The following is a 20,339-nucleotide window of genomic DNA, read 5'->3' on the forward strand; positions in this document are numbered from 1 at the left end:
CAAACTCTTGAGTTTTTATTTCGACTGTACTTTTTCGTGGAAGCCGTTTGATTCATGCCGATCACTAAGCATGCATCTCTTTCGCGAAGAACTGAGATACGCGCAGGATAATAAAGAACTAAGAAACACGATTTTAGCATCCTTAAGTAGTCCGCAGTCTAATCATTTTCGAGCAGCGTCCTGATAAAACCCCGCCAAAAAAGCACATAAAAAACATACAAGCTGTTTACTTCGAAAACGACATAGCATTCGATCCTTTAAATCTTTTTAAATCGATACATTGTGGTGGATACACATGATATGTATATAATCTTATCCTATCTTACTTTCAGATTCATCGGTCCGAATGAACATCAAACATAGCCAATTGATTTCGCGTTTCATACGGTGTTTCAACTTGTTTTCAGTAACATAAATGTCACAGATTCCTACATTTTTTAATTCATTCTCACGTTCAACATTGCGTCTATCTGATTCTCACCTCGTATCGTGATACAAGCGTGTAAATGTACAAATAAAATTCAGAATTAAAATCAAATGGCTATTAACTGAGGCGTCAAAAATGTACAGGGGGTGCGTATGAAAAATTCACTCGAATTCTACAATATCAGGACATTCCCTGTAATTTGTACGACATCTGTTACTCGGATCGCGCGGTAATATCCTTTGAGATTTCCCGTTAAAATCCATAAAATTCGATCGCCGGCGCGTTTTACGGGCGATCGCTTCTCCCAAAGAAAGATAGATCCCCGAGCGAGTCATCCCCGGGACGCGCTAAGAGCGGGACTTTATCGTGTGAAATTGCACATGCCGGACAAATTAAGGCGAAAGCGAAAGAAAGCGCCGGTAATCCTCCGCCCATTACACATCGACCCACCTAAGGATACGTAAGTTTGGACTATCAATTACGTCGGGCCAATTCCGGCGCTTACTTTACGCCGAATCGAATCCGACCCTGCCCGCTAAATTTGTTACGCTAACGAGCGTTGCGCTCGTCGAGTTGTTACCGCCGCTGTAACTTTTTGTTTAGTCGGCTATGAAAATAAAACGCGAATTACGACGTTCGTTAACTCGATCGGCGGCGGCTATCACGGATCGATAGTTCGCGTATTCAGGCCACGTCTCGCTAAGTTAGGATAGCGCGGGGCCGCTTTCATGAAACTTCCACGAGGATGGACATGTAATTGGACCGTGTGTATTTGTTATTCTACGCGATTAATGTGAAATATAAAGAAGCTCGCGCACGTACTCGGCTCTTTTTGAATATTTTTATCCCTGTGGGCGTGTATTGTAGTCATTGATGGGGATATCCGGTTCACATTCTAAAACGGTTCGCGAAGAATGTCACTCGGACATTCGAGCTTTTATCGTATCAGGATTTGATATTATCAATTTCCGCTATGATACGGATGTGTCATATATTTCGTCAACTATCGCTCGCTCGTTCACTTACATTGTTTACATCGGTTTTTATTATTTTTTTTTTTTAAGAGACATCTAGATCGAATATCTCGCATTGATTGAAAGGATTGGAAGGAAAGAAGATTTTAAACAACTTTAATATATAAAATACTTTTTAAAAAACTCTCCTCTTCTTAATTTCTTTTTATAAATTTAATATTAATCTTGTACGTTTTTATATAAATGTATAAAACAAAATTAATTTCTCTTTTTCAAATAAAAAAACTATACACATACATATGTGTACGTGTGTGTGTGTGTGTGTTACCTTTATTACATCTGTTTTTCCTAAAACTTTTTTATTTTCACGAGAAGCGCAACTCTCTGGCACATTGCTAAAGATCAGCTTAAATTTCGAACGACACACTTACGATTAGTGTGTAACATATCGACGGAACCTGTTCGATGATAAGATCCTTCGTTCACTTTTCTCGACAATTCAGTTTCAGTCCCAACACTCCTAAGAATGTGTAGCTTCCGAAGATCCTGTGGTTCCATGGTTCCTACGTTATTCATTGTTGGTTAAGCCAACAGGATACAGAAACTCCCTTCATGTTTTTACATTAATATTCTATTACTTGCATATTTCGTTAATTTATTCATTCATATCCTTTGATATTTTATTTTTCTGTTACAGATTTCAAATCCGATTCAATACCGTAACGACAGTAGATACCGTCACCCAGCCAGACGATGGTCGGCAGATGGCGATGACGGCACGTCGAGCTGTCGGACGGTTGGCAAAGGCGGCTTTCGCACGCTCGCTTGAATGGGAGAACCAGCCGGCTGGTCGGCGACTGGTTGCCAGACCGGCCGGCACTTCGCGTACCATCGTCGCGGCGCGCGGTACGTTCCACCAACGTGCTCCACCGTCGTTTCACCTACCCGCGTTCTCCGAATACCTACCTGGAGCCATACGCGCGAGGGAAATCGGCGCGAAAGAATCCCTCGCGGTTCGGAAGGATCCGCCGCGATGATGCCGCGCGCGCACCATCTCCGGGATCCAAGGGTCTGCTCGATGATCGCGCGCGAATCCTGATCGAATCGAGTTCTCGCGGTGCGAGAGTGCGCGGAGTGAAAGTGCCGAGAGGGTAAAAAAAAAAAGAAAGGAAGAAGGAAAGAAACGAGTCGACGCGACAGAGAGGAATATAAGAGGTTGAAAAGTGACGGGGATACCTGTGAACCGGGTCGGCATGGAGTCGCGCCGTAGTCGGCACGTCGGAACCGCGGCAGGATCCCGCCGATCTCGCGGAACGGCGTGCGACGACGACGCGGTGCCCCGGTGATGAGGGAGACCCGAGGCTAGAGTGTGTTATGCGCGAGTGTGGCTCACCGGTTGCGGGAGCAAGCAGCAGGTCGTCGTCGTGATGCCGTTTGTGATGCGAAAAGTGGAGCCGCGGCACCTGTGCCGCGGCCACGTGCCGGGGGATTCGCAGCCGGGTTGGCCGGTGGGCGCCGAGCTCGAGGCGGTGGCGAACGGTGCCCTCACCAGCTCCCTCAAGCAGCTGGCCTCTCTGCTGACCATCGCGGAGGACATCTTCGCGGGCCTCACCGCCGAGCTGGGCCAGGTAGCCGAGAGGAGCGGTCACCTGCGTCACAAGATCGACAAGATCGAGGAGCGACTCGGCAGCGTCGATCCCAAGAAAGTACCAGTCCGTGAGTATCAGTTCTGGATGTTTGATTTTTTCCATCTCTTAAGATTAAGGGTAGGTGGGCTCGTAAGCGCTCGTAAGCGTAAGATGATGATTAATAATCACGATTTTGAGAGATGAAATCGCTCGATTGTCTTAGATCTTGATGACAGCGATCGTCAAGATTCAAAAAGGATAAGATAACTAGAATTTTGGTTGTCATTGTGTGCGTGTGTATCATTAGCGACATGGAAATTCTGCTTCAGGTTGAATATAATTAGGAAATTGCTGGGGAATATAAGGCTCTTACGTTCAAATTGCTCCAGTTACATAAGACAGTTCTCGATGATTACGATATTTTTCCGCGTCCTACGTAAGATCCGAGGCAATTTCTTATATTTACATTTTGATACATTGCTGTCGTTAGGCTTGATCGATAAGCAGTCTACGGACAATAAAGAGTTATTGGAGCTTTGTATTTAATCTCTATTTTTTTAGATTTCTTTCAACAAAAAATTTAACGAAATAATTATTTTCGCGAATCAATTCTTCTCTTTCTTTCTTGATGTCGAATGTAACGTATTAATGTTATGACGTTACCTTTGGCACTTTCTCTATCCATCGAAAGGACAACATTCCATCTCAATTTCACGCAGAATAGTGGGGATAAAACGAGGAAAAAGCAGCGGAAAAGATTGAGATGATGGAGAGAAGAAATGCGGTGAAGAGGTTCACTTTGTGGGGAAAACATTCCCGGGGGTTACCTGGCCTATGCACCGTGGGAAACGGATCGCAAGAAGGTGCCGAAAGCGAGTTTCATTCGAGCAGAGAAGATTAAGCCCCGGGTGTTGTTGTACCGGTACAAAGAATCTCTTATTCTTCGGCGTTCTTTTTGATTTTAAACGTTTTCTACGGAGGCAAGAAATAGGGTACCATATAAAGACGTAGCTACGAGAGTCGAAGTTAATGAGTCCCTTGAAACTATTTTGGTCCACCTTCAAGGGTGTAATGAAGGATAGATAGCGCGCGAGATGAGAGTAAATGTTTTATTGTGGAATGTGACGTCTTTAATCGCGCATCTAAAAATTAAAGGAGAAAAAAAACATACATGACTAGATTATCAATTTAAAGTATCGACTTTAGTTAATCTCCAGAAATTCTTCTAGTAGACTAAATTAAGGAATTCATGGGATAATCAATAAACAATGTACACACAATACATAAACATAAGGACGAAAAATAAAAATAAAGACGTAGAAATACAGAACGAAAAAATTGATTTAACATAAACTGCTTTATTTTCTCTGCTAAAGAAAAGAATTTAAATAGTTAATTTAAATAGAAGTGAAGAATTTAAATTTTTTTCGACGCAGTAAATTCTTCTACAAGCATAGTTTTTTGTGCGACAAGATTAAAATTCTTTTTCCTACACTGGATGAGTGTGCTTTATACTTAAAAGTATTTTGATATAAAAAAAGAATAGGATTTTTTTTAAAGGTCAACTAACAGAATTGTTTAGTTTAGAGTCCGCTCCTTCCGAGGTCCGTTATGTTAAATAATCGTAAAATCAAAGAAACCACGATTTTATCACCACGTGTAATAGTGGCATGTTTTCTTTTCGAAATCAATGCCAACTACTCAGAAAGCGTGTCAACACATTTTAATTTATTTCTCTATTCCACGGATACAATAATAGACGATTTCAAACAGAAACTAAAAGAATCACTATCTTTGAAGCACTTTTTATTCTGAGAATATTCTTTTGACATTACATCATGGAGAAATTAGAATCCATTGTTTAAAACACATTTTATATTAATGCATTGTAATTCATGAATCGATTCGCGAAGATTATATAAAATTGCTCCGATTCATTTTGATATATTTAATTTAAAAAGGTCGATCCGTTCAATCTAAAAAAATTGCACAGCCGAATGTCGTAGTTTGCCTGTTTATAAGAAAGTACTCGAAATGAAGTGAATGAATATTCACTCTATGGCTTCCACGGGCAAACAGCTGAGGCTTCTTCCTTCTTTCTTCGGCCGAGAGGGAGCTTCTTTTACCCTAGGGAATCGGCCGTTCGAGGATGCCCGTAGGAAAGAACCCACGCTTTTTTCCAACCTCCTATGCCGTTAGTCCTTAGGTTTCTGCAAAGGCGCTGCCAGCTAAGACAGCTGACTCAGGTAATCGCCGGCACAAACGGCACCGGGCTTCGGAGTCTTCTCCATAGGGCGGTGAGAACTTTAATTCCCAAGGGATGGAACGGGCTCCCGACGCCGCCGGGAAGAGACAGATAAAATAACGTCTGCCAGATGTAATGTAACACCAGTGCGTTTCGAATATATTCGATTCGACGAGGAAAAAATATACGCATAAATCTTTAAAAAATGAGGGAAAGATGTACACGTGAATCTTTAAATTTTAACCTTGTACAATCAAGGAGAGCCCTCTTTCTCTCCCTCATCGATTGCAAGATATTAAAATTTAATTTTAGAGATTTGTGTGTTTTTCTAACAGAGGGGATTTTAATTTTCGTATGAAATGATTTTGATGTTGTCGTAAAAATCAATAAAATCAATGTAGCACATTTTCGATTGCATTATTTATACTCGTATATATAGGATTATATATACGCTTTGCAGGATTATTAAGACATCATTGCGTGATTAATAAATTATTACGTCCGCTAGATAATATTCCTATGCGCCGCCGACGTATAACTTCTCCCCAAGCTACACGAGAGCCGCGAGCAGCGTGGTTGAAAGTATAGTTAGCCTTGAACCTTGAGGCTCAAGTATCTCGCCAGGGATATCGCAAATCCTGGCGAAATCAGAATTTATATTCCCGGGGGACACTGGGTCGAGAGAGAAAAAGAGAGGAAAGCAAAATATTGACGAAAATATATCATTTACGTTGCTAGTTTGCATACAATACATTAAATAGAGTCTTACATAGATAATACTTTAATCATAAATTCACAAAATAATTAAAAATAGCATTATTTATAAATAAATGCTCATAAAATTATTTGGTAAAGAAACATGAAAAGAGTAAAATTGTCAATTGTATGTTTATTTATCTTTTATCAAACAAATAAAACTGCCATTTCAGGATTTAAGAAATTAATCGAGAATTAATAGAAACAAGATGCATAAATTTTTACTCTGATAATTTAAACGAATACAACGTTTATGTCGATGAGATCTGTGAGACGAATGTTTATAAAAATCTAGGATTAATTTTGGTAATCTAATATCATTAATGTGGTTTTGCAATATTGTTGAGAGGACAGCAGTCGACTGGCTTCTGCGGAAATGACGCGCAGGATGTGGTTCGACCTGGTCGAGCAGGTTCACGATGTGTTACGAACGAGAGAGAGCGGTTAGTTTGATGGGCTTCCCATCGAAAATGATGCACTTTTATTCCTTTTTATTCCTCGTTGCATCGACAGTAAAGCTGCTCTTTGCCTTCTTTTAGATTTTTTTACGCGAAAAACTCTTTGACTTTTATTGGCAACACTTTTCTTTCACTCCTTTCAACACTGTGTTTAAGAGTACAGCGCGATGATTTGTTTTCGTTATGATATTAATGATTTACTCTTCTATAAATGAAATACTTATTTAAAGGATGAGGTTTACTTTCGCGTGTTAATAGCTAGTTTATCGTACAAGTACGCGAAACACTAAAAGCTCGCCGTCTTCCCTCTTGAATAAATACACTGATATTTCAAATTTACTGTCGCTCCCCCCTTCAGACAAATATTTACGAGATCCTTGTAATCGAGCCCTCGCTACCTGCTGAAATCATCATGTTTGAATGCATTCATAGGCACGTCGCGGCACATTTTCGTTATCATGGAAAATTCATGATAAAGGAAAATTTATAGCTGCGATTTATTCGTTCGATAAAAAAATATGCGGTTTAGTGTCGTTTGTAAAATCGATACAATATTTTATGCAAATTAAATTATAAATATAATATGACCGAGAAAAGAAATATAATAATTTTTGGAGTTTCTCTGAAAAATATGTAATTTTTAATTCTGTGAAAAAATAGAACTTTCAACATAATTTTTTCAAAATTATTATCTCTTGAAAAATATCACGATCGTTATATAATTTTACTTTACTTTTTTAATTTTATAGTGGAACGTTAAATTTTATATCATCACTATTACTTGATAGTTCGAGAATTTCCCGCGTCAGCTGTTTCACTCGTTTGGAATTTTTACACACTTTTTCCCTTTCGCCCCGTGAAACCCCTGCTGGATATCAAGCAAGGACCCCCGTGCACGAATAATAACGACGGAAATAAAAGTGGGCCGCAACGGTCCTCGACTGCAGGCCCCATCTCCGGTTTTTCACCACCCCTCGTTGTTGCCTCCTTTATTTCCTCGCCCGGCTTCTTACACTTACTTCCGGTTGCCAGCTGGCATCGAAGGGCAGGAGGGAGCTCATCGAGCGACGACGGAGGGTAAGCACGAGAGCAGGGCAGAGACACTTTCGCTTAATTTTAGCTGACTTGACACCGAGGCACGTGTTTCGAATAAAACTGCTCTTTGCGTTAAAGTATATCGCTATGAAACAAGTTTGTTCCTGGCGATAAGATTTACTCGCCACCATAGATGTCTGCGAAATATATTAAAGTGTAATAAAATTTCGTCGAAAAGTAACTGAAACTTGATGAGTCGGACAAAACCACATAGAACAATTTGTAAATATATATAAGAGGCCTCATATTATTTGTTATTTATATTATCGATAAGTGTATTTACTTAAATCGTTATCTTTTAAGTATTTAGTTGCTTTCAAACATCAAATATTTAATTGCCAAACATCACACGTGAAAAATTTATTTGATTAAAAATTAAGTGAGAAAGACTTTGAATGATTGTATGATTAAATTAATGTTTCTACGCGGTGTGATATATTTTTACGACGCGGTGTGATATATTTTTACGACGCACTTGATATCGAAATGCATATGTGTCGCCGCGATCGATGGCATTTAATCGCGATTATCCTTCTCACGGTGGTGCCATAAAGAGGCAACAAGCGGGAGAAAATAATGAGTACAACTCACGGACACGAGGAATTTCTCCGTCGAGTTCGTGTTATTCTTTTCCCTGTTTTTTTTTCCTCTTTCGGAGATAGCAAGTATATTTCCTCGAGCAGCCACTTTAACAGCCTTCTTCATCTTACACCACGTGCTTGTAAGAAGGGAACAGATGCCTCTTGATGATCGCAGGGTATTTTCGGTGGTCACGATTTCTGTCTTGAGAACGAGCGGCACTAAATGCAAACTGTCGAGAAAAAGAGAGTGAGAAGCTAAAACTCCACCTTAGTGGCCTGCGAATCTTTTCTCGCGATTCTAAGAATGTTAATGAAAATTTTAAAAAATTATAAATTTGAAGAGATAAATCTTTAACATCGATAACAACACTTGGTTGTTTGTTTTCTGAAATATCGCACACTTGAAAACGAAAAATTCGGCATTCCAATTTATTTCACAATTTCTGGAATTTTTTCCATTCGGTTCTTTCATCCACATTCTATCCCAAGTTTCGTAACTCAAATACCGGTTTCGGACGACCTTTCGCGCGTCCAGGTATACTCGTCAAACAACCTAATCGCCGATGTCTTCGAGGAATTCGTAGAATGAGATTATCGACGATAACGCAATTAATCGTGATTTCCCGGAGTTTCCGCGATTTTACGCACGTGTAAACGTATGTACAGTTCGCATCCGCGAACCTGATCATCAATCAATCGTGTAAGGAGCTGGAGAGCTGGTGGAAGAGCCGCGAGGAAACGAGTTAAACCTATCATTGTTTAATTAATCATCCCAACTCACACACCTGCCCTCGCGCGTTACGAACCTATTATTAAGTACCATTACTCGCTTATATCTACCTGCCAAAGCCCTTTCGCGACCTTTGACTTCTCTCCTAGAGAGGAGATAGAAAGAGCAGAGAGAACTCTGATGTGCAGTCGGCAGTTCACAAGATTCCTTTCAACGCTTTTTACCTTCACACTTCTATCGATTCTTAATCATCTTGAAAATTAGGCGATTCCATATATTGCATATCAATGTTGTCGTCATTAATTAAATAATTAAAATATATATTTTATAAAAATTTTATAATAATTTTATAAAAAATATTTTCTATAAATATAAAATCGAGTATTTTTAATCGATGTAGAAATCATACAAGAAAAATATTTCTATAAAATTGGAATAAATTTTATTAATCTGCCGATTTAAAAAAATTTGCGACATTTTACATGGGCAAAGTAGAATAAATTGGAATAATTTGAATCTTAAAATTTAATATCTCCGTAAAAATTGAAATAGGTTTGAATTCTTTATGAAAAGTACGCAAAAGTTACCTTATAACGGTTCGTTATACAGCTTTCTCAAGCATGTCTGATAAACGCGCGGTAGAAGGAGCAATATCTACCTATCGTCTCCACGACTGGTGTGAAACGTTACTCTGTAGACGTTATGTTATCGCGCGATTATCCCGCGAAAGAGTAACGACCCCGTTACTCAAACGTTTCTGTTTACAATTCACGTGCGCACCGATGATAACTTGCAAGTTGCGTTTCTCTAAAAGGCCAACGAGTGCATTCGCGTCGAGCTTCGCGTGACGAATGCACCGACATTCTATAAGACATGATTTCTGTACAAATAGCCGTTTGATTCCAACGAAACGGTATTTTTATCGTATTAAATCTTTTACTTAAATTTCTCCCCGTGTCGTAAATTTTTCTTAAGAAAACATTTCTTTTTTTATATAGTAAAATTATTATGATTTTTTTATGGAAAGAAAATGGCCTGAATTAAAAAAAAAATATTCACTTTTGAATGAAAAATAGAATTAATATGAGAATTATTTGCATTGTATTTTTTATACAAATAAAGATTCCTTACATAAGATCATTACATAATTCTTATATTTATTGTTCACTATTTATTAATTTAAAATCAAAATTTAATTAAATCAAAATTTAATTATATCATAATAAAATTAAATTATTTATCAAAATTGGGTGTAATATTTTTTTCAAGAGATAAATTAATTTTTCTAACTTTAAGGGATTGATTTTATATGGTTATTTCTGTCATGGCAGAAATGATGCATTAATAGATAACATTTTTTATTATTTTGTCATGAGAAAATACCGAGCGGCAAAGTGATTATAAGCCATCTAAATGAACAGGGAGGAATTTTTAGACGTCATACGTGACTGAATAGCACGAAGAAGTCGATGTTAAGGACGTCAAAGTCAAGTGAACTTGTTGTGGCCTGCGTCATAGATTGTCAATTACACTTAAATGGTTTTATCCTTTCAATCTAACCATTTATATAAGCAGACACTTAAGTACAGTATGCTCTCGTATTATTAATTCCGTTATCTTGATGCATGCAATTTAAATATCTGCCCATCATATGAAAGCTAACATCAAGGCATTGCTCATTTTTAAGATACAAGCACTTAATGATTGAGCTTTAGAATGTAAATAAATGACAGGGTAATAATATTGAAATTGCAAACTGGTCTCATGTTATTATATTTAAATACAATCTTTACTTATCAAAAGATTTGAGGATTAAAATTACAGAAAAATAATTTCTAAAATTTTTTGTAAAAATTTTTTACATAATTTTAACAGATTTTTTCGCGAGAAAAATTATTTCCTCGCTTCTATGACTCACTAAGTAAGAGATATAATGTAGCTTAGCATATCAAGGCATTCTACGAGTGCAACTAAGTGATCGTTAGCGAGAAACGCGGGATTGTTGAGACGCGTCGCGTGATACGATGCAATTATTGCTTACGCAATGCGGATGTAGGACACGCAGACATTCTACTGGGAAATGTTGATTGTGAGTGCACTAGTTTCGTCCTTCGGAAACTGCAACCTCGAAGGCACCGCGTGAGAAATATCGATGATTATATTATCGTTCGACGCACGCATTCGATCTATAGTTATGATATAGTCGCTCTATTCGACCCGTTCGCGCTCTATCTATTCAGCAATTCTTCCAGACCGTTACTTGAGAGTGAACTTCGCGACACGACGTTTCTATCAAGGAAGAAATTAGATTACGTAGGCATCGACGCTTTATGCAAGTGCGCTATAACTGCACTAACATCGCGTTGCATTAAAAAAAGATTGATAACCTTGCGATATCTTATATCGTGTTCGATGACGTGAATGCAAACATCGTGGTGTACACATTGTTATTTATTGTTATCCTATCAGCCATTATTATGTCGGCTGCAATTTTTAATGGTGCACGTATATTTCTTTATCGCCTCGCATAGTGATATTTGAGCTATTATTGGATATTTCTATTTAAAAACCATTCTGAGAAATGTGTCATGAGGAATTTTGTTTTAGCTGTTTTAAACATTCATTGTCTTACTCTCTTCGTTAAATTTTTTGTACGTTCTGCTGATGCAGTAATTTGTAAATTATTTATTAAAGAATTTACAAATTATTTACAAATTACTGCAAAGAATTTGTAAATAAAATTTTTACTAAAAAACTTTCTTTTTCCGTTTATACAATAAATAAATAAATAAATAAAATTATGTTAATTTATAGGCTTAAAATATATAAATATTAAAAGAAACATGGATGGATATGAATTAAACAAAGTGGAATAGAAAGAAATGTTTAGTTTGTTGCTAGAGACACGTTGATCTATTGGCGAAAGGAAGATTTTAGCCATCAAAAGCATCATTATCTGTGAAACCAAACACTATTGTAATATTTCTCGCCATTTATCCAATATTGTCGCGACGTTAGACTTTTGTGATTTATCTCTGCTCCGCGCGGCTTTTCTTCCCACCGTCGTTCAATTACATCGCTCGATTTGATCGATTTATTGCATCTCGCGAATTCGCTCGCTTACGATTTATAGTGTCATCGGCGATACCGGCCGTGAATCGCGATCTTACTCCGATAATTGGCCGGTTTCTCACCTCATCCCGGTGCTAAAATGCACCTAACGCTGACTCTTCGTTCTTGCATGATCGTAGTTAGCAACTCGGTTTCCTCGATACGTTTATCCGATTAAATGATGTCGTAAATTATTCCCGTCTTCGATCGAAAGTACAGATAGGAAGATTGATGCTAAATGATGTCAAACTTGTTTGTTTAAAAAGAAAAATACGATGCAATTCGTTTGTTTTTTTAAGGCAATATATAATCGAATAATTTATTTAATAGAATAAAAATTAAATAAAAAGTGAAAATTATTAATATAATATAAACAGCCTAATTTTTTAGCATAAGAATTGAAATAATTATATTCCAAGTATATTATATTCTTGATGACACATGTATTTCCTTCTTCATTTTTATTTTCTTTATTCTATAAAAAAAATAATGAATAATAAAACAGAAAATAATATAATCGAAAAAAATAAATAATATATAATCGAATGATTAATCTAATAGGATGTGTACTGCTTCGTATCTTTTTTAATTCAATTAAAGAGCGAATAATTAATATAAACCATCTAATTTTCTTAGCATAAGAGTTTATAATTATTGTACTCTAATTATTGAATATATATAATTCTATTTCACATATTATCTTCATGATTACATGTTCTTTCTTGATTTCTCTCTTCATTTTTATTTTCTTTATTCCAAGAAAACAATAAGCTTAATCAATTCAAATCGTACAGTTTGTAGTAGTGAATGCTATTTCCCAAACGGATGCACTTTACGTAAGGAAAACATTCTCTTTTTCTTGAAAGAAACACTTCAGCGCGTCGCTCGTTACCTTCTTGAGAGGTCGGCTCTTGTTCGACTCGAACGTTCAAGTAAGAGAGTCGGTTGGTCGGTCGGTCGACGAGTCGAGGCCACAATGTGAACAATACGGAATCTGGCTGGGACCCGTCTCGGCGCCGACTTGCTGACTGATGTTTTAAAGAGCGTGTCTCGCCGTATCTCTCCGAATATACGTAACTACACGGTGCCGTTAAAAGGCCTCGCCTTTGTTCTCGCTGCGACGGCTTTGTTGCGGAAAGAAAGAGAGAGAGAGAGAGAGAGAGAGAGACGAAAGTTCGCGAACGGGACCGTTTAACGCGACTACGCTAACCGACTTAACTCCAAAACTATAACCGACACCCGCATTGCGGAACGACGAACTTCGTTACGGTGATCGTTTAACGCGGCCTCGCTCTGTAGGATACACGTTAATTAGAACGAGATTTTTTTTATTGCATTTATTTTCGGTAACCTCGTACCGTCTTTTTATTCAAAGTTGATACATGTAATTTCAATTGTGTCGACTTCTAAGAATATATTATTATTTTTATTTTTATCATATATTGTTATTATTATATATATTATTATTATATATAATTTATTATTGTTATTATATATAAAAGGAGAAACAAATTAAATTATATTTAATATTACTTATAATATTATTTATTATTATATTATTTAATATTGTTTATTATTATAAATTATTTAATATTATTATTATTATTATGTATGAGAAAAAATAAATTAAATACTAATATATATATAATAATAATATATTTATGTTATTATTATATATATTATTATATAAAAAAATTTGTTTCTTCTTCTTTTAATTGTTTCTGTGATTAAATTATCAGTTTCTTTTTTATTTTTTATTATATCATTTTTATTCATGCAATTTTAAAAAACTTATTTTCTGTGTTATTTTACATTAAAAAATAAATATAAAGATTATCATTCATATTCAATCTTTTCATAATGCTTTATAACATATAATTTCTACATTGTTTAAAATACTCTTCAAGTTTCGTTCCACTATTATCATTAAGAGAGAATATTATTAGAATATTGTTAATTTTCAACAGTTAATAATATTATTAATTTCCAACAGTTTAATTCGAGACTCTTTTCATCGCATTTAAAAGTTAAACTTTATACATTATACACGTGTGTGGGTGTGTGCGTGTATAATTCGGTGGAATTTTAACCGTGACCATGGCTGTATCGCGCTATTATGATTCATTACGCACGTATTGGTGCCATCCCACGCTCGCCCACGCGGAAATGTGTCGCGTCGACTTAATTACTAAGCAATTACGCAATTGTCGTTGATCCTTCCGCGATCATCTCGTAACACGCGTCTCTTCGCGCGCGGACGCGCATTCCAAACGGTGTGAATGGGAACTCGCGTTCTGCACAACTACACGCGAACATTTATCCCATTGTTTTTCTTTCTCGCGATACTTTCCGTTTCCGTATCGTTGAAGCATGATATCTCGCCATACGTATATATTATTTATAGCACTATTCTTGTCGGATTTTATTCACGTTAGAGCGACTCCTCATCGTTTAAAACGGCGCGGTGAGAATGGTGACGAGAGATTTTTATTACAAGATATGAGTAGACTTTGTTTAAGAAGATTTTATTCCTAAGCAGAGATAAAATCGATCCCCGATGCAATTTCACGAACGCTATGATAAATGAGCTGTTACTTTGTTGAAGTAACAATAGGACGCATCCAGCGGCCACAGATATGATTGTGATCGCGATGTTAGGGTGGAGCAATCGTCGAAGATGAGTAATCTTAATTTAACGTTCCTTTCCAGGTGCGACACGCAATAGCAGACAAAGAATTGTGCTGACATCATGTGAAAGATTTCGACTTCTATATTTGGATATATTCATGTTCAATATAATAAACTGTAAATTTAACTGTTTGGCGAAAACATGCGTTTTATCGAGAGAAAAATATTGCATGAAAAGAAGTAAATAAAATATAGAAATATAGAGATAAAATAAATAAATATATAAATAAAATATAAATAAAATAATAAATAAAATAATAATTTATCATTTACTGATTTTTTCTCATCTCTTTCTCTATTTCCGACTTTATAAATTTTTATAAATTAATTCAATGTCCTATTAATTTATTATTTAAGAATTTAGTTTACTTCTTTTCATTATATTTAACTTACATTTAATATCAAATTTGAAAAATCATGACGAAAAAATATTAAGGAAATTAAATCTCGCGAGTTTTGTGATAATGGATGATATTCCACATGTTTGCGGTGCCTTTTGTCTTCTATATCCTTAAAAAAAACCGCGCAACGCCAGATGCATCCGAGATATTGCGTGTCCTTTCAGATTTCCTGTCACTCGTAGCTTCCGTTATTAGTGTATGTTTGTTTGACAAAAAATTTGGACTCTTTGGTACAAAATTAACGATTACATGTAACTATCATCTATCGTATCTGCAACAATCGATTTACCGAGAAAAACGTTGGAAACGCGAGGAACTGCAGGTGAATTTGTTAGCGGCGGACAGAGAGAGAGAGAGAGAGAGAGAAACCGCACACGCAGATGCGCCTACCTACCTACGCGTATATGCACGAGTTATCAGGTGTTTCCCACAAGCAACGGACTAAATGCACCTGCTGCCAGGTAAGCGCGGGATGAAGTCAACGTACGCCGTCGCCGAGCGATCCGCTTGCACTCGGATTTCGTTACGACGGCATTACACGAAGCTGTTATGCAAAGTGGAACTAAATGACGTTTACCGCAAACGACAAGCGTTAAAAACGTAGGACGCACGTGGCAGTTTAATTTAGAGAATCGTCTGTCAGCTTCATAGAAAAAAGTGACGACGGAGGATTTGAGATGCTAAGAAAATAAAATAAATATATATATATATATACACATTTTTCCTCAGGAAATTTAAAAATTAAAATAATCATTTTTTATAATTATTTTATAATTATTTTTAATAAACAATATAAATAATAAATATAAATAAAAAGGAAGAGAGATATATATTTTTTTTCTTTATGAAAAGTGATTTTAAATTAATTGAAATATATTCCTTTAATAATTCACGAAATTAATCTAATTTTACATCGATTATAACGGCTCTCATAATTAACACAACAAATAGCTTTTACTTTAAAGAGTACTTTGTCAATATACATATATAACGCATCATATTTCGACATATACGGGCTCGCTTGTATTTCGAATGCGGAAATGAGGTAACGTTTGGTTTATGATACGTAGATCGTGAAGTTTCATGATTGCCGCGATTCGCCAATAATTACACGGTAGAAAAAGTCGTGGATACCGCTTTGTGTGACTTTCATAATTCAGAAGTAAGTATTCTTGGTTAATGCAGGAGGGCAACACGAGGGACGGGAAAAAGGAAAGAAGCAAAGACAATCGAGACGTGTAATGCCGTGCGCATGCAAACTGCCCGGCAAGATGTCAATAACCTTAGCCACATCGTCGTCGTCGTCGTAGTCGTCGCGTGATCAAACCTGCCCCTCCTGGTCCCCGCCGGTCCCCCTTTCGGCCCATCCAACTACCCTTCGGCCACCCTCAGTTCACGGCATGTTCGTTTATACACGTATGGTAGAAGCTCGCCTGACCGCTCGTACAATCGAACCGAAGGAAGCCGGCTTTGGCAGAAACAGCGGACCGCCGGAAAAATTCCAAGAAGCAATTATTGCTGCAAATATTGCTAATCATCGTTAAGGATAATGTATATTCTATATATTTTTTTCTAATTTTTTATGTATAATTTTGCTCTCAGAATATTGTATATTAATATATATATATATATATATATATATATATATTATATTATATATTATATATATATATATTATAAATTATATTATATATTATATATATATATATATTATAAATTATATTATATATTATATATATATATATTATAAATTATATTATATATTATATATACATTTTAAATATTATAGAAATAAATTAAATTTAATTACAATTTATTATTAAATTAGATAAATAAATAATAATATAAATAATAAGTAATAAATTAAATATTAAAAATATATATAATGTATATAATATAATTTATACAATATTTCAAGAATACTTTACACTATCAAACTATTACATTAGAGGCGAATAGGAAATAGGGTGGGAAGTGAAAATTCGCGTGAGTAGAATAGGAAATAAGAGATTATTTTAAGAGGGCAAGCGGAATCGACGGAGCGAATTGAAACGAGCGAAAGTGAATCGGGAAGCCGGCTCTCAACGTGAGAGAGTCGCGGCGAGTTCAAACGGGGTCCGAAGGAGCACAAGGTGTCATCGGGGAGCAGTGCATTGTTCGCGGACGACGCGCGAGGGGAGGCGATCGAACACGCCGCCGTCGATCACGTCCCCTCCACGTCGTCCCGTGGGATCGAGACTCTAATTCACCGTAAATGAAGTGTTTTTAACCGCGACAATGCCAGGCGTTCCGAATGTATTTGCCGAGACGGTTCTCAGTCTTCCGGCCCCTCGAGCAAGTCGGCTCCCATCACCCCCGTCGATCGAGATTAGGGTGCATATAATGATTAGGCGGACATAATTACCGCACGTGCCGATCCACATTCGCGAAGTTCCACTTTCGATGAATTATTATGCGCGTAAGCACACGTGTCCGACAAATTTTGCACAGGTGAATACGTTCGCGAACAGGTTGTTAATAAATTCGTTTACGACATGTATAAATGTATGTAGAAAATTAAATAAATGATAATGATTAAAATCGTAATACATATATATATATATATTGAAAGCTACGAATCCCAAAATAAATGTCTAACGTATACGATTGACATATGTTTAATTTATTATTCACAATTTGCTTTTCATAAATTGAATCAACAGTAAAAAAAGATGATTTAAATTATTCAATTATTTGGAGAAGAATAAACCAAATACAATTGTTAACAATAAATTGTTGTATCCATTTAATTATATTAATATAATAAAATTATATTAATATAAAATTTCTATTTAAAATTGAATGATAAATTCATGTTACTGTTACTCCGAAAAAATAAAATTATTATAAAAATTAAAATTAAAATAATTAAATTAAAATTTTAAAATAATTGTATATTTATGAAAGGAATATCGAAGGGATTAAATTACATAATTCCTAAAGATAGTCATAGTTAAGTAAAGTAGTCTAATTTCTATTGTTAGTGTAAGGAATGAAGGAAAATAAGCTCAAAATTCTCTGCCTTTTCCAAGAAGAAAAAATTAAGTTTACATCAAAAAAGAATTTATATCGCGCCATACGTGGTCTTCACAACATGGCAAGTGCGCGATGAGGCGCAATTGCGGCGAATCGAAATCATTTTTGGCACCGGATGCAATTTTGGTCGCATAGCACAGCCGGCTCATAAATCTCGATCGACGACTATGGAATACCATATTCCGCGAATATCGTTTCAGCGCCAAGACATTCCTACGTGCTCGAAATTTCATATCGCGAACTGGTCGATCGCGCCCTCGGGGTTCCTTCGAACAAGGAAGAGAAGGGAGGGTTACTCATGTCGCAAAGTTCATCGGAGCATAACTCTTTGCTTTTCGGAGCACAATGTCATGTCGGCGTCGACAAAAGCGCCGTGATTATCGACGATTGTCATGTGTGTTCGTTCACACAGTTCGTCGCACCTGGTCCCCTTCAATTAATGAATCCGGATTTAACGGATTCCAATGTCATCTATTTCAAAACGATCAATTAAGTTTATCCATTCAGTAAATACGAATTTAAGCAAGAATTTTAATCTAAAAAAACAGATTATTTTTACCTATTTTTATTTTTAAAAGCTGTTTCGTTAAGAATTATACAATATTTATCATATAGTTAACTTTCATATCATTTTCAATGTCTCAATAGCCATAAAAATATATTAGATAAGATCAGACAAGATAAATTTCATAAGAAATTTTTTCGATTATATTACATTTTAACAAAAATAAAAAAAATACAAGAGAGAGCTAAACAATACAATAAATACAAAAATAAAATTTAAAAAAAATTTGTCTCGTTTAAAAATTTTTCTTATTTAAATAGGATATGAAAAATATTTGTGATATAGCTCCTTTTTTGGCTCAGCCGTTTTTTTTCAATGCAAGAGGTCAACTTCTATTCTATAGCTTTTTGCAAACCTTGCGAAATTTTTTAAGAGCGAACAAGTTGTTTTGTTAGAACCCCATGCACCATGCGGCATGCCACATGTCGGAGATTCATTTCAAGTGCAACTCTATTGAAATCGCCTGTATCTGTTCGTACGAACGGTTATTCTGTATTTTGATATCAATGCAATCACGTGGGATGCCACCGGCTGCATTATATATATATATATATATATATATATATATATATATACATACATATATGTATCGCGTATGTAATTTCAGGGTTAGGGTTGTTCTCGCTCACATCCTTCTCGACGTATAAAATGCGTTTTGTTCCGACCCTCGGGGTAGCATATAGGTGGGATGCACCGAAAACAGACGCATTTATGAGCACACACACCCCTGCCTGTCAGCGAGGGGTGAAACGTAGCTCTATTATTCGCATATGCTTAAAATTACAACTGTCTTATTACACATGGTCAAATATAAAAAGATAACGTCAAATTTATCGTGATAGTATCTTTTTATTTTTATCTCTACAAAAATGAGTTGGATCTACTATCTGATTAAATATATCTATCTGATTAAATATATCAACTTTAATCTTGATTTACAGAGAAAGAGAGACAGAGGGAGCTTAGTTATATATAAATTTATTCAAATATCATTTCAATAATTTATAACAAAATTTTTTTCAGAATTTATAACAAAGTTTTCAATATTTATTATAATTAATTTATAATTGTCTATCAATTTTATATCTTCTTAAAAAATGTAACTTTCTATGACACGGTTATAAAATGTATTTAATATAGTTACATATAATTCTATAAAATAATGATAATTTAATGACAAATTACACGAATAACAATGATGAAAAATGAGTTAGATTTATTATTTCTAGCCTCCCCGATTAAATATACTTTAATCTTGATTTATAAAAAATTTGGTTACATGTAAATTTATCCAAATATCATTCCATTAATTTATAACAAATTGTTTCAGAATTAAAACGTAATTTTTCAATATTAATTCTCTCAATTTTATATCTTCTAAAAAAATGTAACTCTACGATATGATTAAATAATATATTTAATACACATATAATTCCATAAAATAATGATAACTTAATGACAGAATAACACTGGCGAAAATCTGCGAAAATCACGCGCATAATGGAGCGTGGAGGGCGGACCACCCTCTCGACGGATGTTACCGCATCCCGTAAAAAGGAAGAGGAGGAGCTGCATTATCCGGACGTGCACCCCCTCGTGATAGAT

At 35.7% G+C, this 20,339-nt stretch overlaps 1 protein-coding gene across 1 annotated transcript in view; it reads left to right on the top strand.

Annotated features, from left to right (window-relative positions):
• Window positions 1-2,273: 2,273 nt before the first annotated feature.
• Window positions 2,274-20,339, top strand: part of LOC105254924 — an 81,218-nt gene continuing 63,152 nt past the window's right edge. The window contains exon 1 of the mRNA XM_011263895.2: window positions 2,274-3,117. Within this exon, the coding sequence (XP_011262197.2) occupies window positions 2,829-3,117 (289 nt within the window). The 5' untranslated portion in view covers window positions 2,274-2,828. The remainder of the gene's footprint in view (window positions 3,118-20,339) is intronic.

This window comes from Camponotus floridanus, unplaced genomic scaffold, assembly GCF_003227725.1.
Source record: "Camponotus floridanus strain SB8 unplaced genomic scaffold, Cflo_v7.5 scaffold8, whole genome shotgun sequence".
Classification (NCBI taxonomy): Eukaryota; Metazoa; Arthropoda; class Insecta; order Hymenoptera; family Formicidae; genus Camponotus; species Camponotus floridanus.